This window comes from Littorina saxatilis, linkage group LG8 (assembly GCF_037325665.1).
Source record: "Littorina saxatilis isolate snail1 linkage group LG8, US_GU_Lsax_2.0, whole genome shotgun sequence".
Classification (NCBI taxonomy): Eukaryota; Metazoa; Mollusca; class Gastropoda; order Littorinimorpha; family Littorinidae; genus Littorina; species Littorina saxatilis.
Window position 1 is genome coordinate 70,807,537 of NC_090252.1, and position 25,893 is coordinate 70,833,429.

General features: G+C 42.1%; 3 protein-coding genes across 4 annotated transcripts in view; all 3 read right to left on the bottom strand.

Moving 5' to 3' along the window:
• Positions 1-2,142: 2,142 nt before the first annotated feature.
• Positions 2,143-6,766, bottom strand: LOC138974909 (gastrula zinc finger protein XlCGF52.1-like). The gene is made up of 2 exons (XM_070347627.1): positions 6,207-6,766; positions 2,143-4,394 (listed from the first exon to the last, which is right to left on the bottom strand). The coding sequence occupies exons 1-2, from the start codon at positions 6,237-6,239 to the stop codon at positions 3,699-3,701; spliced, it is 729 nt and encodes a 242-aa protein (XP_070203728.1). The 5' UTR covers positions 6,240-6,766; the 3' UTR covers positions 2,143-3,698.
• A 4,545-nt stretch (positions 6,767-11,311) lies between these two features.
• LOC138974896 (zinc finger protein 892-like) overlaps positions 11,312-25,893 on the bottom strand; it is an 86,789-nt gene continuing 72,207 nt past the window's right edge. The window contains exons 3-5 of one of the 2 annotated variants that reach the window (XM_070347614.1): positions 13,848-13,973; positions 13,210-13,259; positions 11,312-12,620 (exon numbers count right to left, since the gene is read on the bottom strand). In XM_070347614.1, the coding sequence (XP_070203715.1) occupies positions 11,913-12,620; positions 13,210-13,259; positions 13,848-13,973 (884 nt within the window). In that variant the 3' untranslated portion in view covers positions 11,312-11,912. Of the gene's footprint in view, positions 12,621-13,209; positions 13,260-13,847; positions 13,974-20,556; positions 25,257-25,893 lie in introns of those variants that run through there. The other variant, XM_070347613.1, reaches the window with a different exon arrangement.
• On the bottom strand, positions 15,180-20,485 carry LOC138974902 (zinc finger protein 251-like). Its single transcript, XM_070347620.1, has 3 exons — positions 20,190-20,485; positions 18,363-18,415; positions 15,180-17,463 (listed from the first exon to the last, which is right to left on the bottom strand). The coding sequence occupies exons 1-3, from the start codon at positions 20,443-20,445 to the stop codon at positions 16,504-16,506; spliced, it is 1,269 nt and encodes a 422-aa protein (XP_070203721.1). The 5' UTR covers positions 20,446-20,485; the 3' UTR covers positions 15,180-16,503.

A 25,893-nucleotide genomic window follows, 5' to 3' on the forward strand; every position in this document is an offset into this window, starting at 1 on the left:
AGGTGGAGGTGGAGCTTCAAGCACAGAGATCTTTTTCGGCATTGGATACGCATTTCACCGAATGTCGGCGAAGCTGTTCTCTGTGCTTGAAGCTCGTAAAACAGTGCTTGCATGCACATGATCTACTGCTCGCATCACAGTGCGTGTAGCGCATGTGATCGGCCAGATATTTTCTCAGAGGAAACGTTTTGCCACAATGGCTGCAAGGAAACGGTTCGTTTGGTTGGCATGCGTGTCGAGATTTCGTTAGATTTTTCTTGTCGGCAAATGTCTTCAAACATGTCTGGCAGGTGTGAGGCTTCACCTTCGTATGCACAACGTTCTCATGCCTCTCTAAGTCTCGCTTTCGAATAAACTTCAACTGGCACTCAACACATTGGAACGTTTTCCCCCCTCGCGCCCCATGTTGGCATTTTTCGTGATGGAGAAGGCTGGATCTAAACTTATAGACATTTCCACATTCGTGGCATTGGTGGTGGCCAGGCATTGCCTTTTTTGCCTTGCGCTTTCCCTTGGCCGCTTCAGGCGTTGCCACCCCTTGTACATCATCTGAAGAAAAAGAAAACTTTATCAACATAAACACAAAACACTACGCATTACGCAAAACACTAAGTAACAATAATTATAGTATGGTGTCTTTTTATTATTACATCATCTAATTAATTCTGCCATGAGAGATACGATGGTTGCGCAGTGGTCTCCTGATTCACGCGAGGTGTGCAACAAGGGTCCAGTATAGCAAGCGCAAAGTGAGCCGTCTGGGTCAGGTCCAGGGTAAGATGATAAGATATAAACGGTGACGACGACGACGACGATGATGATGATGATGATGATGATGATGAGCATTTTCATCAATTGCTCAGCGCGACTTTTCATGATTTCACAGAAATGTGATAAATTGTGTGTCCCTATAAATGTAGAGGCATATATATATAAGCCATAGCATGCATACCTTTTTCTTTGATCTTGAGAGGCGTTGAAGTAGATGGCGCTGTTGTGTCCTCAATCACGCTCACTTCTTCAAACGCGCTCACCTCTTCAATCGTGCTCAACTCCAACACGCTTTCCAGAAACTTTCCAGAGATTTCCATTTTTTTCTGAACAATATCTCCAAGGCCGTAAGACTAAGAGTAGATATTGGGAAGGCCAGTTCAAGAAGGTGTGGGTGGATCAACACATAATTTGCTGGTATACCTAATAACGGCTAAAATATCAAAAACCTTCAATCCAACAGCACCTAGGCATGTAGTGTAAACACTCACAGATCTAACAAGACCATTCTCAGAGAGCAACATTGCGTAATACTACCATAAATGGATGTTTTGGGTGACAGTACCTCGATCTTGTCCGCGAATTTTGGCGTGTGGGAACCGAACACAAAGGGTCAGGGCACCGAACACAAAGCGTAGGGGAACCGTCATAGTGTCACCGGTGTGACTAATCAAATTTGCTCCAGGGGCTTGCAACGTAGTACAATGTATTACCTTACTGGGAGAATGCAAGTTTCCAGTACAAAGGACTTAACATTTCTTACATACTGCTTGGCTAAAATCTTTACAAAAATTAACTATATTCTATACAAGAAACACTTAACAAGGGTAAAAAGAGAAACAGAATCCGTTAGGGGGGGAGGGGGGGGCTTAAAATGGGGTTCCATTGTAGCAGAACTATGCCAGGAGTCGGTGTCATTTCATGAACGTGCCCAGCTGTTTATAGGTCTGTACAGTGACAACACTGTGCCTCATTAGCAGGACTGTTTGTAAGTGTTATGGTCATTGACATTGTTGCAATATTTCGAGTTGGTTGGTTGGTTAGTTGTTGCTTGTTGGGACCAGCGGACCATATAGGCCAAATCAGGACCCCAAATATTTTGAGTGACAGTGTAAATGATGTGTCTACTACTTTGGGACTTACGTTTATCTACTGAAAACGATTTTACACTTTAATTTGTATGCCTTAAAAACAACAAGACAAGAAGTTTCTCTTCCACAACCTCAGTTACACTCACTCCAACAAAGACAACACAAAGAAAGCAATATATATATAATATATCATGATTCATATATCCCAACGAAGACACCATTACCACACTCACAATGATTCTCTCGTCTTGCTGACCCACAAAACACGAGACAAAACGTCTGGTTGTTCAGATCACTTTATATCAAGAAGCAAACAAGAATTTTCCACTTAAACAATAAACAGCCCTTTTGTGAAAACGTCAACACTGAAGAATTGAACAATAGTGAACAAAGTAACAATTTTGTAACAAGGGAACAATAGCAAACAATTTAACAAAAACAAATAACATGAACAAATTCCAATAAATGAAAAGAAAGAACCAAACTCAGAACAAAGCAAATATTAAACAAACAATATATAACAACTGTTACAACATGTTTTTTTTCACATGCACAGAAACCAAAACAACAACAAGTCGCGTAAGGCGAAAATACAACATTTAGTCAAGTAGCTGTCGAACTCACAGAATGAAACTGAACGCAACGCAACGCAGCAAGACCGTATACTCGTAGCATCGTCACTCCACCGCCCGTGGCAAAGGCAGTGCCAGTGGAATTGACAAGAAGAGCGGGGTATTCGTTGCGCTGAGAAGGATAGCACGCTTTTCTGTACCTCTCTTCGTTTTAACTTTCTGAGCAAGGTTTTTAATCCAAACATATCATATCTATATATGTTTTTGGGATCAGGAACCGACAAGGAATAAGATGAAAGTGTTTTTGAATTGATTTCGAAAAAAACATTTTGATAATAATTTTTACATATTTAATTTTCAGAGCTTGTTGTTAATCCAAATATAACATATTTATATGCTTTTGGAATCAGCAAATGATGGAGAATAAGATGAACGTAAATTTGGATCGTTTTATAAATTTTTTTTTTTTTTACAATTTTCAGATTTTTAATGACCAAAGTCATTAATTAATTTTTAAGCCACCAAGCTGAAATGTAATACCGAAGTCCGGGCTTCGTCGAAGATTACTTGACCAAACTTTCAACCAATTTGGTTGAAAAATGAGAGCGTGACAGTGCCGCCTCAACTTTCACGAAAAGCCGGATATGACGTTATAAAAGACATTTATCCAAAAAATGAAAAAAACGTGTGAGGATATCATACCCAGGAACTCTCATGTCAAATTTCATAAAGATCGGTCCAGTAGTTTAGTTTGAATCGCTCTACACACACGTCACACACAGACAGACAGACACACACGCACACACACACACGCACATACACCACGACCCTCGTCTCGATTCCCCCCTCTACGTTAAAACATTTAGTCAAAACTTGACTAAATATAAAAAGTGTAAAATAACCTCCTTGTCATTGCTGCTTGCAGTGTTGTGTTGTTAATGAAAGTATGGTGAATTGGAACTAACCACCAAGCTTAGCTACAAGCACACACTAACACGCAAACTAACTAGTATGAAGTCCTTCTCAACTTCAGACACATACTCAGTGAATAATGCTAAAATCTATTATAATACCTGATAATGCTTTTAGTACTGACCAGAACTCTCTCTCTATCTCTCTCTCTCTCTTCCACTCAAACAGGCACTCACACACACACTCGCACACAGGGCCTCACGAGTGTGCTGCCTTGTCAAAATTCAAACAAGATCATCTGGCCTCACTAACACAGCAGCCTCAACTCTCGCAACATTCTCCTGCTTTTTCCTCAATTGAAAGCAAAGGAGTGTTTCTTCATGTGCCAGTTAAGGCTGTTCTTCTGGGCAAAGGCAGCAAAGCACTGATCACACTTGTATGGTTTCTCTCCAGTGTGTATTCTCTCATGAATGCGCAGGTTGTAGTTGCCCATCAAGGCCTTGCCGCAGTGCTGACACTTGTGGAGACTGTGGCCCGTGTGTCTCCGGGTGTGGTACACCCACGTGTGCTTGCGAGCGAAGGTCTTGGGGCAGTGCTCGCACTGGTACTTCCCCAGCCTGTGCTGCCTCTTGTGATCCGTGAAACTCAGCTGGTTGTCGCACGTTTTCCCACAGACGTCGCACACCAGTGTTTTGGCTTGGTGCACGGCCACCTTGTGGCGCCACAGTTTCAGCGCGGTTTCAAAGAAGCGGTCGCAGGTTGGGCACGGGAACTGGGAGCCCGTCTCCTGCCCGTGGATATGACGCATGTGTTTGTGGTACGGCCGGCTTGACAGGAACTCTGTGTCACACAGCGTGCAGACATATCCCTGGGCCTCAGGGTCCAAGTAAAACCTCATGTGGCTTTTGTTCAGCCTGCGGCCTTGTGGGCAGAGGGTGACGCAGGAAGCTGTGCCCTGAGGGGTGACACACAGGTGTCTGCCAGCCTTGGCCTGCCCGCGACCCAGCTGTGAGCCGCATTCTCTGCACCTGTAAGCTGGGCAGCTGCCCTGAAAGCACCATTGTCGTCTGTAAACATACTATCTCTGATCCCCCATGGCTCTGAAAGCATTCATCCTAGCCTCCTATAAATGATTATGCTATCCTCTCCTGAAAGCATCCTCGTCTACTATAAACAAATCGTAGATCGACTACTTAGAGAGGCCTTAATCTTCTGTCATGCATGTATACTTATCTAATCTGACGCATTGTTCCCACCCCATGATGGTCAAATGATTGTGCTGTTAGTTTTGGCATGTGGGGTGTCTTTTCACACAACTCTATGCAGCCAGGACATTTTGACTAATAAATATTTTAAATCCAGTTTGTCTCTTATATTATACAAAGGTCTGCCCTTGAAGCATCATCTTCCAACTACTCTGTTCTAGCTAGCTCCTATCCTACAGGCATTAATCATTGCCCTTAAAGCATCATCTTCCATAATCTGTTCTAGCTAGCTCCTATCCTACAGGCATTAATCATTGCCCTTAAAGCATCATCTTCCATACTCTGTTCTAGCTAGCTCCTATCCTACAGGCATTAATCATTGCCTCCTATAAACATACTATGTTCTACAGTGAAAACTGTCAAATACGGTCACTGGACTTAGCGGACACTCGCAGAATACGGACAGTCAGTCTCGGCACGGACTGCCTTACACTGTAAAACACCTGTACGTTACGGCCACCTCGGCATTACGGACGCGGACACGTATTTTGGGTCCATAATAAGTGTGTGCGGCCAGATCAAAGGCATTGTGATAGCTGGGTGGCCTTGTTAAAAGACACGACCTTCTTCCCAGGGGTCAATGACCCAGTTTTTGCCATGAGAGGTGGTTCCCCTGTCATATCTGAGAGAGGAAACACTTCCTGCATCGGGGTCAGTGACCGGTCAGTGACCGAGTTGAACAGAGTGGAAATCTGTGTGTGCGGCCAGATCAAAGGCAGGGCAGTACCTAGTAGCTGAAACATGCATTATCACAAGTTTTTAAACTTGTTTTACAACAGTCAATATTAAATGTTTCTCCATTTAATCTAAACAGCTTCTGTTTTTCTTATAAATGTACATGTACATGTGCAGTACTCTCTATCTCTCTCTCTCAACTTAAGTTAACTTTGTCGCGTTTACTTGCACCTGTCTAATAAGGACACCTGCAGAATAAGGACACTTTTGTCTGGTCCCAAGGGTGTCCTTATTTGACAGGTTTTACTGTACATTGAAAGCATCATTGCCTCCTATAAACATTGTTGTTCTCTTGTCCTAAATGCATCGATCATTGCCTGACTTGTAGACAATATACTATGTTCAGACTTCTGTTTTGAAAGCATCCTTTTCTACTATTAGCTGGACTCGCTCCAATAAATAACATTACTACATTCTCGTACCCTGAATAATATTACATTCTCGTACCCTGAATAATATTACATTCTCGTACCCTGAATAAAATCAAAACATTATCCTGCCCTACATACACGAGAGAGCGACTAATTTATCCAACCAACTCCACCAACTCAAGTGAAATCTTTCCAAGGAAAAGCTGGAGCAACCATTATACCTTCATTCCATTCTTACCTCTCATTTTGTGGAAAGCATAATAAACGCAGCCAGTACATAGGACTGGAGTCAGTCTTTGATTTGAGAAGATAGAACACACCCTAACCGGGGATAGAAAGTCTTGATCAACTTCAATCCTTTAGTAATACAGTGTAATGGTTGCTCACCGTTTGATGTTCCTTCAACAATTTGTTTAAACAACAGCAACAACAAAACAGAGTGTCAGTTCATATTTTCAAAATAAAGAACAGAAACAAAGAACGTCTTACACGTTGATACACCTCTTGCAACATGCCTGTCATGGGAATCTTGCAACACTTCTCTGCAAAAAAGGATGTTACAAATTACTGTTAGAAATCTTTGCTTTTCTCTCCGCTCTAAACTCACATGTCAACTAGTTCTAGTGTTGTTCCAAGGTCTTGGTCTTCCAGACATTTACGCATAACTTTGTATCTGACACATTGCTCTCACACCCTGGTCGGTCGTATACATGTCCGATAGTTTTGACATCGGGATGTCTTTTGACACAACAATTGTTTGTGGCCAGGACACTTTGACTGATGCACATTTTGAATCCAGGACCAACTGACCATATTGCTATTGTATTGTATTATATTGTATTATATTGTATTATATTGCATTATATTGTATTATACTGTGATGGGGTCCTGATTTGGCCTATATGGTCCGCTGGACCCAAAAAGCAACAACTATCAAATACTGTATCATATTGTATTATACTGTATTATATTGTATTATACTGTACTATATTGTATTATACTGTATTATATTGTATCATACTGTATTATATTGTATTATATTGTATTATATTGTATTATACTGTATTATATTGTATTCTGTATCTGGGAACAACACTGTCTTTCCTTTCCTAATTGACACCCTTGACAATTTGGCCACATTAGGAAAACAACAGACAATAAACAAATCACCAAAGTGTAGCTCTAAGAGAGTTCAACGTCCTTAGCATAATGTACTCCCTAATCTCTCTTTTGCATAATATACTCCCTTATCTCTCTTTTGCATAATATACTCCCTTATCTCTCTTTTGAAGCTCAATACTTAATCTATAACTAAGAAACTTGAATCTTTTTTCCCAATCTTCTTCTCATAATAATTTAAACTGCATCAACACTGTTTCTGGTCAGCATTTTCAGATGAATTAACTTTCCCTTTTCCATGGAATCTTGCTTGAGTGAAAGTTGGCAAGCCCAGTCCCAGGCTATGATATCTAACAATACCAGTAGCTGCCGACTGCACAATGTCAGAGCATAATTTATCTTTAACCTTGTAATAGATGGCTTGCATTTAGAACCCCACCTACTCTGTCTAAGTGTACAGTGCTGACCGCTTGGCTTCAAGTTTACAGGTGATTTATAACTGTGTCGCTCGTTCAGATTCAAATATGCTGCTTGATCAGCACTGCTACACGATAAACCGAGACGGCACAGGGGAGTGAGTTACCTTTGTGATTGATATCAAAGTCGTGTTCGTGCTCCCAGTGCATCCCCTTAAAGTGAGGAGAGAGACAGTGTCGTCGTGGGAACGGTCGCTGGCATATGCAGCATGCATACACCACCAGCTCCTCTTCGTCTGAAATCAGCAGTCACCCACACACACCATCACGTTGGGTTGACACTAAACTCTGGTTGTGAAATCAGCAGTCACCCACACACACCATCACGTTGGGTTGACACTAAACTCTGGTTGTGAAATCATCAGTCATCCACACAGACCATCACATTGGGTAGACACTAAACTCTGGTTGTGAAATCAGCAGTCATCCACACATACCATTACGTTGGGTAGACACTAAACTCTGGTTGTGAAATCAGCAGTCATCCACACATACCATTACGTTGGGTAGACACTAAACTCTGGTTGTGAAATCAGCAGTCACCCACACACACCATCACGTTGGGTTGACACTAAACTCTGGTTGTGAAATCATCAGTCATCCACACACACCTTCACATTGGGTAGACACTAAACTCTGGTTGTGAAATTTTTAGTGACCCGCACACACACCATCGCATTGGGAAGACACTAAAGTGTTGTTGCGAAATCATCAGTCATCCACACATACCATTATGTTGGGTAGACACTAAACTCTGGTTGTGAAATCATCAGTCACACACACACACTAAAATGGATAATTGATTAAAATTAACACTACTTTTACTTCTGCATTGGCAATTGCTTTATTTTTTTTTTTTTTTTAACAATTTCACTTGTGTTTGCGCCAAATATTATTATTAAGAACCACTTTCACTTCAGCAGGATCCAAATGTTGAGAACCATTTTCACTAATACGTGTACAGGACATATTAAAAACAAGACTACAACTACAAGTACAAGTGCCGATAACACTTGCAGAATGGCACTGTATATATATATAAACCACAAGTTTTGCAACAGTGTCCTTTGTCAGACACAATGACACTGACAGACAAATAATACACAGATTGAAGACATCTGTTGGAAGCAACGTTATGTGAGACTGAAGTTGGTGTTTTGAGATTCTCTGATTTGACAATGTGTCTCAACATGTAGTGAGGGTAGTGAACCATGACCAGAGAAAACCATTCATAGAATCATACCAGACACACAACTCATTCCAAAACTAAAAACATTCAGAAAATATATAGTTGTTTCTGATCCTTCTTTATTTGTTTGCATCTGGATGACATTTTTACATCCAACATCATTCTCTGGTTATGGTCTCACATCACATGACTTCAAGTAAAATGTACAACACACACAAACTAAACAGTAACGAGATGAGTAAAATGTACAACACACACAAACTAAACAGTAACGAGATGAGTAAAATCGGTACAATCAAGAAATCACAAGCCTTGTGCGCATCAGAAAAGAAGAAAAACTTGCAGATAAAAGTCAAGTATATTTAAAAAGACAGCAATCAAAATCTGCCTGAAGTACATAAGTACCCGGTACCCTTGTTATAACTCATAACTCATAACATTTATTGATCCAACAAAGGAAATTAAATTGGTCATCAGCACATATAGGTCATTAATTAATAATTGTAAAAGAATAAGAGAAGAAAATTCATAAAACCCATGATAAAAAAAAAATAAAAATAAAAAATAAAAAATATCTAAAGTAATATATGTATAACTACAATACCCTTTTTACTTGCACACTTGACACACCGACACACATGCATACATACCTACATACCCATAAGCTGCTCCTTTGTCTGTGTAACCCTTCTGTGCAAATACTTGTTTGATTTTTGGAAAATACATGCCAAGACTTGTCTGGATTAGTGTACACTTGTTCATGAAATAATCCATGCATACATCTTGATAGAAAAAAAGAAGAAGTCTGTAATCCTACTTTCACTTGTTAAAGTTATAAGCAGGTTAGTTGGTTATTGTTTTTTATCCTCTCTTCAGCAGGTAATGCTATCCGAGATCGATGCAAGTTTGTTTTCTTTCGCAGTTCACATGGCAAGCTCCATGCTTAAAACCATTTAGTTCGCTGCAGAAAACTGCGTTTGGCTCATGGAGTATGAAACACCGAAAATATAAGAGTTTAAAATTCAAATACCTTATCCAAAATTACACTCCAATTACACATACAATTTTTAAATCTCATTAAAAATGAGGTTGTAAATAATCTAACAATTTTTAAAAGAAAATCTGCAGAGAGCATATATATATCCCCTCAACCTAAAATGTATCAAATACTAAAATCCTTTTCTCTGTGCAACATTATTAGAAATCTCTCAGGGATTGGCTTGGGTTTTGTCCACTAGAGGTCCATTGACTGACTCAGCCATGAATCAATCAGTCATTTTGCAAACCAACCAGTCAAGAAAAAAACTTTCCTTCCACCACGGCACTGCCGCAATTGTGCATTACGGCAGTGAAGAGAAACTTCTGAAAGTAACTTGTTTACATTGTACAAATGAGAGGAAAATTCAATTACTTTCTTTATTTTTTTTGTTTATTTTCCAATGGTCTTACATGAAGAGGGACCGGCACGGTGGCCTAGTGGTAAGGCGTCCGCCCCGTGATCGGGAGGTCGTGGGTTCGAACCCCGGCCGGGTCATACTTAAGACTTTAAAATAGGCAATCTAGTGGCTGCTCCGCCTGGCGTCTGGCATTATGGGGTTAGTGCTAGGACTGGTTGGTCCGGTGTCAGAATAATGTGACTGGGTAAGACATGAAGCCTGTGCTGCGACTTCTGTCTTGTGTGTGGCGCACGTTATATGTCAAAGCAGCACCGCCCTGATATGGCTCTTCATGGTCGGCTGGGCGTTAAGCAAACAAACAAACAAACAAACAAACATGAAGAGGAACACAAGGTCTGAGGACACAATAACCATATTTATTTCAATTAAGGGGAAGGAAGAAAAAAAAAGAAAGAACAAGACAGCAGACAAAAATAAGACGAGCTGACTGACTCTGCTGCATGCCTATCGGTCGGTTGACGGATTGAGACCCATGAGTGTCGGTTTTTTTTCCGAATTTAACATGGCAAAAGACCGATGACCGACGCCCAAGCCAATCCCTGATCTCTTACTAGCTAAGCAATCAAACTGTTCTTGAAGGAAAGCACTTAAGTATGCAGTCTCTCATTTCTAGTCTCTCATTTCTGTCACTGACCAAACATTACCAACCAACTAACACTTTCACTTTCTTTTCATCACAATCACATTTGTTCTCTCATTCTTGCTAGAATGTTTTTATCTTCAAAATGACATGTGCTTTACCATACTTTCTTGTAGTCTTACTTTGCAAAATATGAATTAACTTTTTTGTAGTCTTCCTTTGCCAAATATGAATGAAAGACATATTGTGTGATTTTGACTGAAGTGCCGCACATTGCCTTAGTTAATGTCTGCAAAGTCAGTTCCCCTGTAGGCAGACTCCTGCTTTAATGAAGGAACACAAGGTCATGCTCATAAGATAACTGCCTATGTCATTTTTCAAAGTTTTGAGAAAAACGCAAAAAACGTTTTTGGTTTCTGAACAATCTGCCCATCTAATTTTAGTTATAGGTTTCAAATTGCCTATCTCGATCGGCTGACACCGGTATACACGTGAGATAAAGAGCTGACAGCAACATTTTCTATCACCACAACTGCATAACAACCCAGAAAAGGCGTTTAAATACCTTAACATTCTCCAAACAAGTCTTTATGTGTCAAAACGGAAAAGTGCCTAACTCAGAAATGAGAACGGCAGTGTTGCTCACGTAACCGTGGCAATGGTTTTCGTTGGTCTGAGAGTTTATACTCTCTAACACTTGACAGGTACCCTTCAAGTAGGTTCCACTGTAGTCTCACTGTAGATATGCCAAACACTGAGTAAGGAATTGTTCTTATGAGCGTGACAACAAGCAGTTTTGCAGGTGACATATTCTGACCATGTACTAGCATGTTACAGCCAGGTCAGGTTCTCTGAAGGATTCAATTCATTCTCACCTCCAGACACGTTGCTGCTTGGTCTTCCTTCATGGGCTCAAACTCCCACGTTCACTCATGTTTTTGCACCAGTGGGTTTTTAAGTGTATGACCGTTTTTACCCCGCCATTTAGACAGCCATACCCCGCTTGCTGCTGATTTTGTTTGTTTTTCTTGGTCTTGTCTAGGACTTGCCACATCCCCATGGCATTTCTAGGACTTGCCACATCCCCATGGCATTTCTAGGACTTGCCACATCCCCATGGCATTTCTAGGACTTGCCACATCCCCATGGCATTTCTAGGACTTGCCACATCCCCATGGCATTTCTAGGACTTGCCACATCCCCATGGCATTTCTAGGACTTGCCACATCCCCATGGCATTTCTAGGACTTGCCACATCCCCATGGCATTTCTAGGACTTGCCACATCCCCATGGCATTTCTAGGACTTGCCACATCCCCATGGCATTTCTAGGACTTGCCACATCCCCATGGCATTTTTAGCAAACAAAATGTATCAAGTCAGCACCTGGTGTTTCTTCATGTGAACATCCAGGCTAGTTTTCTGAGCAAAGGCGGCTTCACAGAGCTTACACTGATAGGGTCTTTCCCCCGAGTGTATCCTCTCGTGCGTCTTGAGGTTGTACTTGCAGGAGAAGTCCTTGCCACACACCTGGCACTGGTGGGGAGCCTCCCCCAGGTGTCGCTTGGTGTGGATGATCCACAGGTGTCGCTTGAAGAACTTCTTGGGGCAGTACTCGCACTGGAAGCGCTCCCCGCTGATGTGCTTGAACTGGCGGTGCCGGAACATGGTGCTCTTGGACGGGTAGGCCTTGCCGCAGAAGTCGCACATGTACGTCTTGGCGTCGGGCCCGTCGCGGTGCTTGGCGTTGGCGTGGCGATTGAGGCGTGAGCGCGTGGGGAAGAGGGCGCCGCACGTTTCACACTTGTGTTCCTCCAGCCGCTCGGTGACGATGCTGTGGACGTTGTGGAGGTGGCTCTCCAGGCCGATGACCTCGGAGAACTGGGCGCCACAGTGGTCGCACAGCGAGCACTTCTCGTTGACGTGGAACAAGTTGCTGACGTCCTGCTTGGTCAGCTTCCTGCCCTCGGGGCTCTCTGTCACGCATGACGCAAAGCCGTCCACGTTGATGCAGATATGATCCCCCGTCTTCTGCCGGCTCATGTCTGTCGTGTCGCAGTGCAGGCATGAGTACTTTCCTACCTGAAAGACACAGCCACAGTCATTTCTCAATAACAGTGATGTCAGACTCATAGTATTAATGTCACAATTACAGCGATGTCATAGTAACATTGATGTCACAATTAGTGATGATACAATTACAGTTATGTCACAATAACAGTGGTGTCACAGTAATAGTGATTTCACAATAATAGTGATGTCATAACAGAGATGTTACAATAACAGTTATGTCATAACAGAGATGTTACAATAACAGTTATGTCATAAAAACAGTCTATCTGTTTCAGATTTTGTTCTGAATGAAAATAGAATAATATTTGATGCAAAACATGATGATGAATTTAACCCTGAAAAAGGGGTTAAGTTTCTTTCCATGAGAAGAAAACAAATCTCTAATTCAATATAATTATTTCATATGGCTGCATGTAAACATTATGAAGTACTTTTGACTTTGCATGTTTATACTCAAAATGTTCTTTCATCAGACTTGTACACTACTTATGTGCCCACCTTTGAGGATATATATCTAATGACTATTTACCTCACTTTGTCCACTACTTCACTCAGAGAATGTGTCTATGAATAAAAAATAAGATGTTGCCACACTCACATCACTTCCACACTTGATGAAGTTAGTCAGCAGTATCTTGTAGTACATCTCTGAAACACAGGTATTACAGGAATTTTACATGCATAATACAGAAATATTACACTTACATGCATAATACAGAAATATTACACTTACAGGCATAATACAGAAATATTACAGAAACATTACAAAAATAAAACAGGAATAATAGTTAATACAGAAATAATCGTGTGACTATCATCCGTGTGATTTAAAAAAAAAGAAGAAGTGTGACAAAAATAATAGCAGAATAATTCTGTCAACGGTATACAACTGACACAAAACTACCTCCAAATCCACAGAATTTTATGTTCGAAACGAAACTGAAACTGTGCTATTTGCACTTTTGTTGAATTAGCTGATTTTGTCAAAGGAAAGAAAGAAAATTCAACAAAACGTTTACCATTGCTTTCAACCAGATTTTCTTCTGGTCAAGGCAATCATGATACAGTCATAATAAAACGAGTAAGGCACAAACTCCAACAAGAAAAAAAAATCAAATGGCTTCAACACATACAAAACTGCTATTGCTAATCGGGTGAGGTTGATAGTGTGTGGGGCCTCATGTGGCTTTAACATTAGACACGAAATGATAACAATGGTGGACATGCTATATTTACCGCAAGTCTTTTCGGTGGGACTCCAGTGCTTCATTGTGAGGTGGCTGACTACCCGGTGTTCCCGGGCATACGGAAGGTGACACAGGCCGCACACGAACACGAGCAAATTGTCCAGCTCAACCAGTTCTGAAATCGACCAAAATCAAGATGGACTAGACTGTGGGGGATTGGAGGCGCGACGCACCACTCAACAAAAAGCCAAAAAGCCACAAGAAAGCTGGAAAGAGAGGGAAAGTAAAAAAGAACTTTGCAATGATCTTTGAAGCTTCGAAAAGGCGTTGTAAGACAGAAAAAAGAAACATGCAAATAGACGTAAAGGAACAAGAAAGAGTAAAATCAGCCTAAAAAGATCTGTATGTATACTTGTTTAAAACTATAAAGCAGAATTAGTCACTAGGAGTGATTGTGTGCGTCACAAGTGTCTGCAAGTAACATTCCATTTGCCATCACTGCTAATTGCTATAATACACATTCCTGACAATGCACGGATATCAGCTAATTAATTCAAGAATCTCAGCCCATCACCAGTTGACATCCTCAATAGGTACAGAAGCCTGAGGATGTGGGGAAACCTGTTTGATTCAGGAATCAGCATATTGTGAGACAATGGCTCTTAACTCTTGCAAACTGTGAACAAACCTGCATGCACATACTTCTGAAAACTGTGCATGACCATGCATGATCAATTTGATGAGTTGTGTTGTTGCATGATCAATTTGATGAGTTGTGTTGTCGGGATCTGTGAACGGTTAGGTTTATAGTTGAGTTCTCTATCACTAGCTGCTGCTTGTCATTGTTAAAGCTCTAAGTCAGAGAAATATCTCTCTTTTTTTATAATCTAAATTAAGTATAGTCCTTATATTAACACAGGGAGGGTTGATGGTAGAAATGAGCATAACTTGTTGTACAATCAGTCTATGTTCTAGGGATCCAAAGATGCCACTTTCAAATTATACTTCTTCTCAAAGTAGGTTTCATATCAGAAGCTGTGATATTTCTAGCTCCTTATGAGCTGTGTACTAGAATATAGTCAATGTTTGTAAAGATTTTAGTCAAGCAGTATGTAAGAAATGTTAAGTCCTTTGCACTGGAAACTTGCATTCTCCAAGTAAGGTCATATATTGTACTACGTTGCAAGCCCCTGGAGCAATTTTTTGATTAGTGCTTTTGTGAACAAGAAACAATTAACAAGTGGCTCTATCCCGTCGCGATATAACCTTCGTGGTTGAAAACGACGTTAAACAACAAATAAAGAAAGAAAGAAAAAAAGAATGAGCTGTGTACAATACCACACATCGTGACATTATGCACAGGCGATGTTAGAAAATCCAATTGAATGCACACTGGGTTGGTGGCTTGTTTTTTGCATTATGTACATGTGGTGATTTTTGTCCGTATGATTAATTGTTTTATGTACATTCTACATTTAATTGTTCTATTTTGTATATGTTCTTTTGTAAAGGGCCTAGAGCCATAGGTTAGGCATTTTAAAATGTCCAGTTATTATTATTATTATTATGAGTTTGTGTGTCTCTCTTTCTGTCAAATACACTGATACAGCTTGAGTGGGGTTTGAATGTGCACACATACACACACATTTGACAACCGAGTATTCTGGTACATTTTTCACTGGTATGCATTCTCTCTCTGGCTCACTCTCCGATACATTTGTGTTGAAAGCAGGACTTCAGGATGTAGCTCAGATTTATTCAGTGTCAGGTACGTCATGTCTAAAAACAGCTGCATTCATCATCTGTCATTACATACAGCCAAATGTTAACTTAATGAGCTGATAAAGGTCTCTCCTTCAAAAGCATGTGCACGCACACCCACACACGCTTGCATGAACACACACACACACACACACACTATTCCAACAGGTCAAAGCATGGAATCAAAAATTTGTCATTAACATATATAGTTTGGAAGACATCGAGAGTTCATAAATGTACAAACAACTTTCTTTGGCATAGAATCAGCAAAGCCTAAATAGTGTCCTCGTCATGGAGATAACAGAACAAACTCTCACACACACAAACGCAAGCAGGGACAGAAGTATTCATCAGTTCTTACAGATGTAGTGTTAAGTTTACGCTCATATTTCATTCAGATTCTCCAAATAAGCATGCACACTGCGCTCTCTCTGACAGTTGTCAGGAGTTGGGACCACTGTTCTTCCTGAGTCACTTGACCTGCAAATCCTCTGTCACAACACAGGCTAACCATGATACACAAGTCACTTGACCTGCAAATCCTCGGTCACAACACAGGCTAAACATGGTACACAAGTCACTTGACCTGCAAATCCTCGGTCACAACACAGGCTAAACATGGTACACAAGTCAGCGGTGTTATACCTAATACAATTTGACATTTGTCACTCTCATATCTTTTAATTGTTACACTTTAAACTTTGTACACTTTGAATTGAAATATACACAGTACAGTTTAAAGTGTGTTATAATTTATACATCAGTAGAGTTTGACATCTGTTATGGTACATTCTGATACATTTCATACATGATACACTTTGAATTGTGACATACACCGTACAGCCTGACATCTGTAAAATATGGTACAGTCTGACATCTATCATACATGGTCGTTTATACATGTTACATTGTGAATTGTGTTATACATAGTAGTCTGACATCCGTTATAAATGGTACATTTTGAAGTCTGATTCTGCGTCCAGCACTGACTGAGAAACAGGCGTGTCAGAGTGTATGTTGACATGCTGCACCATAGCTCCCTCCCCCACAGAGGAGTGGGGCACCACGCCATACTGACTGTGCACGTCATGCACGGAGCTGTCAGATACAGACGTCTGCTGCATGCCACCCTTCTCTGACCCTGTCGGCTCCACCCCCCTGTCCGTGACCTTGGCATCAGCAGTGCCCCCTGGGGGGTGTTTCCTGGTCGTGTGCACCACCAGGCTGCTGCGCTGAATGAAGTCGGCCTCACAGCTCCCACACTTGTACGGTCTTTCACCCGTGTGGATTCGCATGTGAGTCATCAGGTTGGAGTTGCAAGTGAAGTCCTTCTTGCAGATTTTGCACATGTAGGGCTTCTCGCCCAAGTGTCGCTTGGTGTGCGTGATCCACAGGTGTCTCTTGAAGAAGTTCTTTGGGCAGTACTGACACTGGTAGCTTCTCCCCGCCACGTGCGTGTACTTCCTGTGGCAGTAGAGCGAGTTCATGGAGGAGAACTTCTCCCCGCAGAAGTCACAGATAAAGGCACTGGCTTTGTCCCCCTGGGTGTGAACCCTGGCGTTGTGGATGTCCAGGCCGCTCTTGCGGGCAAACATCTTGTTGCAGCGCGCGCAGTGGTGCTTCTTGTGCCTCTCCGTCACCTGCCCGTGCTCCTTCATCAGGTGCGAGTCCAGGCTGAGGCGCTCAGAAAACATCGCCCCGCACGTGGGGCACAGGAGGCAGCGTCTGTCCGTGTTAAAGAGGAGTCGCCGGTCGTTCTTGATGAGCGTTTTGCCCTTGGGACAGCGACGCAGACACGTGACCTTGCCTTCTGCGTCCACGCATATATGGCCTGTGATGTCCGGTCGAGACATGCTGTGGCCGCCGCAGCACAGGCACCCAAACCTCTTCTTCCTTTCTCCTCTCTGTCACAAGACAACAAAAGAGTCATTAGGAAAATAGTCTTTTGCACAGTCAAGTCATTACCAATCTACAGTCTCTTGTTTTGTAGTTTAAATTCTAGTTCTTGTAAAACACTGTATTGGGAAATTCCTGACGTTTAATTTATTCAATAATTCCTGCTCTATAATTGAAGTCACTGATTCCTGCTGTGCAATTGCACTGTTGTTCTCAGGCCTACTTTCTTGATCGGACGCATTGTTCTGACCCGACTGGTTGACCATCCGATAGTTTTGACAACACGGGCTCTTCTGAACTATTCGTTTCGTAGCCAGGACATTAGGACCTGTACATATTTGTAATCTAGGTCAAACTCACCGATTGTCCTCTTGATCTAGGTCAAAGTGACCGATTGTCCTCTTAACCCTTAGGCTGGTTGTCGCGACATATGTCGCGCTACTTTATGTATACTGTCACCTGGTTGTCACGACATATGTCGCGCTATTGGCTCAGTCTGTTTGGTCGGTTCCAATTACCTCCCATGGATGCGAAAACCTATATGACCGTTTTTCTTTATTTTTCTCTCTGTTAATTCACCAGTGGCTATGTAACATGTGTTACAGAATTGCACCAGTGTAAGGGTTAATCTAGGTCAAAGTGACCGATTGCTCTCTTGGTCTTCCTTGACGGAAATATAATGGTCTTCCTTGACGGAAATATAAGTTGAAACTTTAAAAAAAATTTGTTTTAAATAAAATAAAACTTTTTCACACACATCATTTGAGTAATCACCCTTTGCTTTTGATTTGTCCTTACTTTCTTCCTACTTAAATTATCAACACGATCTTACTTAATTTCTTATTAAAATGTAAGCATTCACTATAAAAGTCAAAACCAAAAAAACACAAAAAGCGAGCACACTTACTTTGGCAAACCTCTCTTTGATAATGCCTTTTAGAGGTATTCTTGTGAAATTTTCTGCAAAATAAGGAAGAAAATCATTAAAATGAGTCACTGTGATTACACTAACCACATAACACAATCCTCACATTCGCGCATGGCCAGTGAAACAACCACCATTCCTAAACCCTAGCATGAAGGTCTACCCTTCTGCTGACACTACATTTGTCTTTATATCAACCCTTCTTCTTTTTCTTCTTATTCACTTTTTTTCAGTAAAGGAAAGGTATCTGATCATCATAAATAAAGACTGATGTTTGGAACTACAAGCAGATGGCAGAAACATGTCCATCATGGGATGAAAAGGAGCAGACAAGTTTGCCTGTCTGTATTTCTTCAAATTGTACAGACAACTACATGCTCAGTGCGGCTCCAACTGCTGCCAATACCAAATTTACAAAAATCAAAGCAAAGAAATAAGTGTTAGGATTTCTTTTTTGCATGATATACTTACTCCCAAATATGAGTCCCTTAGTTACACCCACACCTTCATAGAGCGCTAACTGTTCTCATTACTGACCTGATAAATGTTTCACATTGCAGCAACCCCGCAATGCCCCCCACTTTCTTTCGTTCTTTATTTGGTGTTTAACGTCGTTTTCAACCACGAAGGTTATATCGCGACGGGGAAAGGGGGGGGGGGGGGGGGGGAGGAGGAGGGGGGAGGGAGAGATGGGATAGAGCCACTTGTTAATTGTTTCTTGTTCACAATAGCACTAATAAAAAAATTGCTCCAGGGGCTTGCAACGTAGTACAATGTGTTACCTTACTGGGAGAATGCAAGTTTCCAGTACAAAGGACTTATTTCTTACATACTGCTTGACTAAAATCTTTACCAACATTGACTATATTCTATACAAGAAACACTTAAGGGTAAAAGGAGAAACAGAATCCGTTAGTCGCCTCTTACGACAAGCTGGGGAGCATCGGGTAAATTCTTCCCCCTAACCCGCGGGGGGTAATGCCCCCCACACCCCACCCTCCCTCAAAAGACCTCCAAACATCTGGGAAAATCTGATCTTCAGAGGGAGCCAGTCTTAGAGAGGAGGTAAATGAGACAGTGACAAAAGGTCAGGTGTCATGTCTACTGTCCCGAATGACACACGATTGCTGACATTTCACCATTGCCAAAAGAATAAACATATAAGAAATAGGTAGAACATGAATGTGAAAACTGACTTTGATTGTTGATCAGTATGTTCTATACCACTAACAAATAATCTACTTACACATAGCTGTTTGGCAAATGTATGTTGCATGGGACACACTGACATGAAAGTGGAAGATGTTTTCCCTCTAGAGAAACTACATATCAAGTTACACTTTTTGTGCTCTTCCATTCCAGTTGGCAATCAATTGTTAACGCATGTTATTAGAAAAAATAGAACGAAAACAGATTAGATAGAATGAAAAATGTACTGGTGATGTCATTTGGGACATACTGACATGAAAACGTCACCTTTTGTCATTGTCTCAAATATAAAAGTTCTAAACCCAAAATCTGATGAAGAGGGAGGGGGGAGCTCTTAAATGGGGGGTTAATCCTTGTATTGTTATCATTGTTCTTCAGTAAAGGAAAGGTATCTGATCATCATAAATAAAGACGTGTAACGATGTTTGGAACTACTGTACCAGCAGTTGCCAGAAACTTGTCCATTATGTGAGAAGCTTTTAACTGGGGGCTTAATCCCTGTATTCTTATCATTCTTCTACTTTATGTCTAAAAGACTGCTAGCAATGAACTGTGTGACTTTAACACAGGGTAGGCACAGCGGTGCGCAGCATAGCTCACCTTGTGGCTTGATGTCGGGCGTCCAGTGTTTAAAGTGGATGTGACTGACCACGCCGTGCTGTCGGGCGTACGGCTGCTGACAGAAGCCACAGACGTAGATGCAGATATCCAGCTCAACCTCACCCCCACCTTCCTCTCCTGGAAACAGCCAGCACAAGAAGTCACTGTAAGAAAAGCGTCTGAGCCGCAAACCGTCTGCTTTGTAACTAACATGAAAAGCGTCTGAGCCGCAAACCGTCTGCTTTGTAACTAACATGAAAAGCGTCTGAGCCGCAAACCGTCTGCTTTGTAACTTAACATGAAAAGCGTCTGAGCCGCAAACCGTCTGCTTTGTAACTAACATTAAAAAGGTCTGAGCCGCAAACCGTTCTGCTTTGTATAATTGTAACTAACATTAAAAAGGTCTGAGCCGCAAACCGTTCTGCTTTGTATAATTGTAACTAACATGAAAAAGGTCTGCGTCTATCGTTACATGCGTGGTACTAAAAACGTAAAAGAAGTGGTTAGTTGCACATTTTTGTGCCCAGAGTTGTTTCACAGTTTCACAAGATTCATTGTAAACCGCAGAGAGAGAGAGAGAGAGAGAGAGAGAGAGAGAGAGAGAGAGAGAGAGAGAGAGAGAGAGAGAGAGAGGGGGGGGGGGGGGGGGAGCAAGCGAAAGGGGTGGGAGAGAGATCAGTGCTTGTGTGAAAAGGGTGTGTTGTGTCCGACTCCCTGGGCCTGTCTTTTCGGCATAAAATATAAGCACGTTTCCCCGTCAAATCTACCGCCTTCCTTGAGACTTCAAAACAAAGATCTCACAAATGTCCTTATAACCCAGTCTATTCCTCTGCTTCAAAATCAAAAGCAGAATAACTAAGTGGTTTGATAACTAAGTGGTTTGATCCGCAATGTTCTCTTCCAAAGCTTCGCCAACTTGAATTTGTCACTGTCAAACTGATTGTTGCGACATATAATTTCACCGTCCTAAACAGCTGTTCTTACAATCTTGATGGCCCAAAGATACTCAAGTTTATTTTGTTTTGTTTGGTTGGTTGGTTAATTTAGGCTGGCCTATACCTGATCACAATTTAAACAAAGACGCAGAAAGAAGAAAAGACAGACAAAAACACAAAATGGCACAAATTGCAGGCGTTTTATCTCAGAATTGCACCCTGCCTCTTTGAACAGAAGTTTCTGTGTTCATATTTTTATGAACTGTATGCATAAATTATGTATCGTCTACGTAAGTGACCATACAATGTACTAACATATCTGAAAGACGTGGTATGACATTGTGTTTTCGTGTGCGCATGCATGTGTGCAAATCACATGTAGCGTGTCTATTTACCGCAGGAGTCATACACAGCATTGTGGAAGTGTGCTCTCATTGCAAATGATCATTTTTCACATCACACGCTGCCTTGTGAAACCACACACTGACAATGTGATGTCCATTTGAAGTTTTATTACATGCAGTAGGAAATATAATGCTCCTTGTTTACTCATTATTACAGTGCCACAAACATTGTAGGTCTCCACAAACACAACATTGTTTAGTTTGTGTTTTTTGAAATTTTGATTCACACAAAAAGCCAAGTCATGATCCGAATACAGTAAAAAGAGAAAATACAGTATGTTGTTCCATGGGCAGATTCAGAACAACTTAATCGCCATATCAAATGGAATTGTATATACTATAGTAATGATATATATATTGCATTTTTTTCAATAAAAGTCAACTGCTCTGGTACACAAGAGCATGAAATACAATTTCACCTAAACACTCACATGAATACTATCATTACACAACAAGACAGGCTTGAAATAGACGCCAGTTAAAAGCATGTTTTACACACACATCTTAGTCTTGTGCCCTTTTTTCTCAGCATCTGGACCCAATTTGCCTCAGCATCTGGACCTAACTGGTCCCAAGGTTGATCAAAGCAACTCCCTGGGCGGTCAACGATCAACTCCCTGGGCGGTCAACGATCAACTCCCTGGGCGGTCAACGATTTCTCTAAGGCCTGTCCTTAACTGGGCGAAGTGGACGAGGCAAATACTGGGCGCACCAAGCTATAGAACTCGCACCAAGCTATAGAACTCGCACCAAGCTATAGAACTCGCACCAAGCTATAGAACTCGCACCAAGCTATAGAACTCGCACCAAGCTATAGAACTGAGTTTTCGCTAAAACGACTTCGCGAAGTTGACTTGGGTCTCAATTATTAATTAAGGACCGCCTTTACACTTCACACTGGATGTTACCTGGCACACACACACACACACACACACACACACACACACACACACACACACACAGTGACATTGTCCAACAAGAGACTGAATTACTTGTGTCATCAGAACAGATGAGAGGGAATACAAGTGAACGCAAGAGGTAAGGCAAAAATGTACAGGGCTCTCACATACATCTGATAATATATTCATAAACACTTTGATGTCGTGCGTAACCTAGATTATCACTGGATACATAAGAATACATGTAACCTTAAAAAAATATGAATTCAATGGACAAAAAAGACTGTACAAATTACAGATCAATTAGTCATTATGCATTTTTCCTGTTACATTCCTGATTGATAAGATTTAGCCTTGAGTTGGGCATCAAAAAACAAATACATGCTGTTTACGTGTCTCATGAACACGAACTTTGAAGAGATGATTCAACATCTTTTGTACAATGTTAACATCAGAAGATCTGGGCGGCAACTTCGCCCGTACTCAGAAAAACAAGCCGTGTTGGATATTGCTGCCTTCCTCAGAAGCACAAGTATGGATGTGACATTGCTGTACATTATAAGCCATTGGCTACTCAGAACTTCTGACCTCCACTTGTGTAAACGTAACACTGTTTGAATGCAATGGGAGGCATTTGAGCAAAGTGATACGTTTGTGTGTCTTAAAGTTTCTTTAACTTGTGTACAAGCATGGTGAAGAGAAGGTTTGTGTGTCTTAAAGTTTATTTAACTTGTGTACAAGCATGGTAAAGAGAAGGTTTGTGTGTCTTAAAGTTTCTTTAACTTGTGTACAAGCATGGTAAAGAGAAGGTTTGTGTGTCTTAAAGTTTCTTTAACTTGTGTACAAGCATGGTAAAGAGAAGGTTCGTGTGTCTTAAAGTTTATTTAACTTGTGTACAAGCATGGTAAAGAGAAGGTATGTGTGTCTTAAAGTTTATTTAACTTGTGTACAAGCATGGTAAAGAGAAGGTTTATGTTGCTGTCAGCTGCTCACTCACTGTGACCGCGTGACGGCAGTGGCAGAACACAGATGTCTACATTGGTACTGTCTTTGCAACACAGTGCATTTGAGTAATGTTTTCAACTTCCGTATCATCAAAGTGTGTCTTATTTCCCACTGCTCCGACAGTGTAAAGGTAAAACTAAAAGCAGTACATAGTTGTCTGCATGGGTACAGCCCGAACAACACTGTCTTAGTGGAACTGTTCAGCTTCCACGTCACTTAAGCAAAGACAAGGAGTCTGTTAGTGTTACTGCCAACTGATCGTCATCCGCATCATCAAAATGATGTGTTTATGTATTTTGCTTCAATTGCCAGCACGCAGTGGTCTACATCATCAAAATGATGTGTGTGTAACGCAAGGCGTGTGTAAAGGCCAGCTGAGCATCGGGGGCAGTGCCAGCACACAGTGGTCTACATCATCAAAATGATGCGTGTGTAACGCAAGGCGTTTGAGTCTGATGGCCAGCTGATCAGCGGGGCTGGAAGTGAGGGGGCAGTGCCAGCACACAGTGGTCTACATCATCAAAATGATGCGTGTGTAACGCAAGGCGTTTGAGTCTGATGGCCAGCTGATCAGCGGGGCTGGAAGTGAGGGGGCAGGGGCAGCATGTAGTTGGGCTCAGTGTAGTTGTAGCCAGCGAAGCCAGGGAAGCCGGGGAACACAGGGTTCATGTTCAGACCCCCTGGGAAGGCCGGGGCCGCCTGCCTGCCGTCTCTACCGTCGCCCTGCGCGTGGTGAGAACTGTCCATGTAGTGTGGCGTCTCCTGTCGACTGCTGCCCGAACTCTCTGCCGACATGGGGCGAGATGGCGGTACTTGTTGTTGTGGTGGTAGGGGTTGAGGCGGCACAGCTCTGTAGTCTGGGTGACCCATGTCTGCCCTTGTCAGGTTCTGGCTAACATCTGTCCTTGCCATATTGTGTCCGACATCTGTCCTTGCCATATTGTGTCCGACATCTGTCCTTGCCATGTCGAGTCTTATATCTGTACTCGCCATGTCCTGGCTAACATCTGTCCTTGCCATATTAAGTCCGACATCAGTCCTCGCCACGTTGTGTCTGGTGTCAGAGGCGGACCTCTCTCTGGGCTTGCTGCTGCTGCTGTGTCTGCGCTTGGTGATGTGATCGGTAGTCTGGTGTTTCTTCATGTGAACGTCCAAGCTGTTCTTCTGGGCGAAGGCGGCGTCGCACTGCTCGCACTTGTACGGCTTCTCTCCCGTGTGTATCCTGGTGTGCACCATGAGGCAGTAGTTGGAGGAGAAGCCCTGGTTGCAGACAGAGCAGTGGTACGGTGACTCTCCCAGGTGTTGCTGCATGTGTGTCTTCCACAGCGCCTTGATGTAGTATGTCTTGGAGCAGTACTGGCACTGGTAGCGGTTGGCCAGCTGGTGGACGCGGCGCCGATGTCCGTACAGCGTGTCGCGCGACTTGAACGACTTGCCGCACATGTCGCAGATGTGGGTCTTGGGCTGCACCAGGTGCGTCCTCTTGTGGCTCTTGAGCGACGAGCCGTCGGGGAAGGAGTGGTTGCACGTGGGGCACTTGTACTTCTCCGAGCGCTTGGTGGTCTGGCCGTGGTTGTGAAGCAGGTGCATGTCCAGGGAGGACTTGTTGGCGAAGACGGCCCCGCAGAAGTCGCAGAGAAAGCCCAGCTTGTTGGAGAACAGCAGGATGCGCTGCATGTGTGACAGTCTCAGGCCGTCCGTACACTGCGTGCGGCACGTCAGCTGCCCGTCGCCGTCGATACTCAGGTGTCTGGCGGCCGGGTCCTGACCCATGCCCGTCTTGCCGCACACCTGGCACAGGTAGGTCGTCCCAAAGCGATGCCTCTGCAACACGCGCACAGGCTTCGTCAGTCATTAGGTTCAAAACAAACTTCCCGCAGTTCACCAGATTAAATCCAAAAATATGTTAACACGAATGAAGAAATCTACAGCATTTCAACGCTTTCATTCTTTCTTTATTTGGTGTTTAACGTCGTTTTCATTTCAACGCTTTAAATCTAAAAAGTTAAAATTGATTAAAGTAAGAGCTCCAGATATAGAAAACAACCAAAAATATGCTAACAAGAGATCTCTGGCATTTCGCTGCTTTTGAGTCCAACAGTAATGGAAAATGAATAAAGTAAGAGCTCTAGATATAGAAAACAACCATAAGTGACTTATTGAGAGCTAAATGGAACCAGTCTCCAGGAACTAAAGAGAATAAAAACACTTCATGAGTTATATGAATACGAGACTTTCATGCTAAAAGAATCTACACTTCTTTGGTTAAATTTTATTTTTGAAATGGAATTGTAAAACGTCAGCCCTGCCAATTTTGCTGTGCATGCTTCACGCGTCTGGATGACCTGTTTCTGTGCCTGTACCCATTCTTCACAATTTGTCAATATATATACAACTTTACAGAATCAGCTGCTTTTTGTTTAGAAAGCAATGAATTGTTTTAGTAGTTTTATTGAGAAAT

Excerpts from the sequence above, each read along its gene's own strand:
- LOC138974902 (XM_070347620.1), bottom strand. The coding sequence starts at position 20,445 with ATGTTAGTTACAAAGCAGACGGTTTGCGGCTCAGACGCTTTTCATGTT. Across the intron at positions 18,416-20,189 it reads GCCCGACATCAAGCCACAAG|AAAATTTCACAAGAATACCT; the intron begins GTGAGCTATGCT and ends CTTATTTTGCAG. Across the intron at positions 17,464-18,362 it reads TCAAAGAGAGGTTTGCCAAA|AGAGGAGAAAGGAAGAAGAG; the intron begins GTAAGTGTGCTC and ends GTCTTGTGACAG.
- LOC138974909 (XM_070347627.1), bottom strand. The coding sequence starts at position 6,239 with ATGACAGGCATGTTGCAAGAGGTGTATCAACGT. Across the intron at positions 4,395-6,206 it reads TGCAAGAGGTGTATCAACGT|GGCAGCTGCCCAGCTTACAG; the intron begins GTAAGACGTTCT and ends TGGTGCTTTCAG.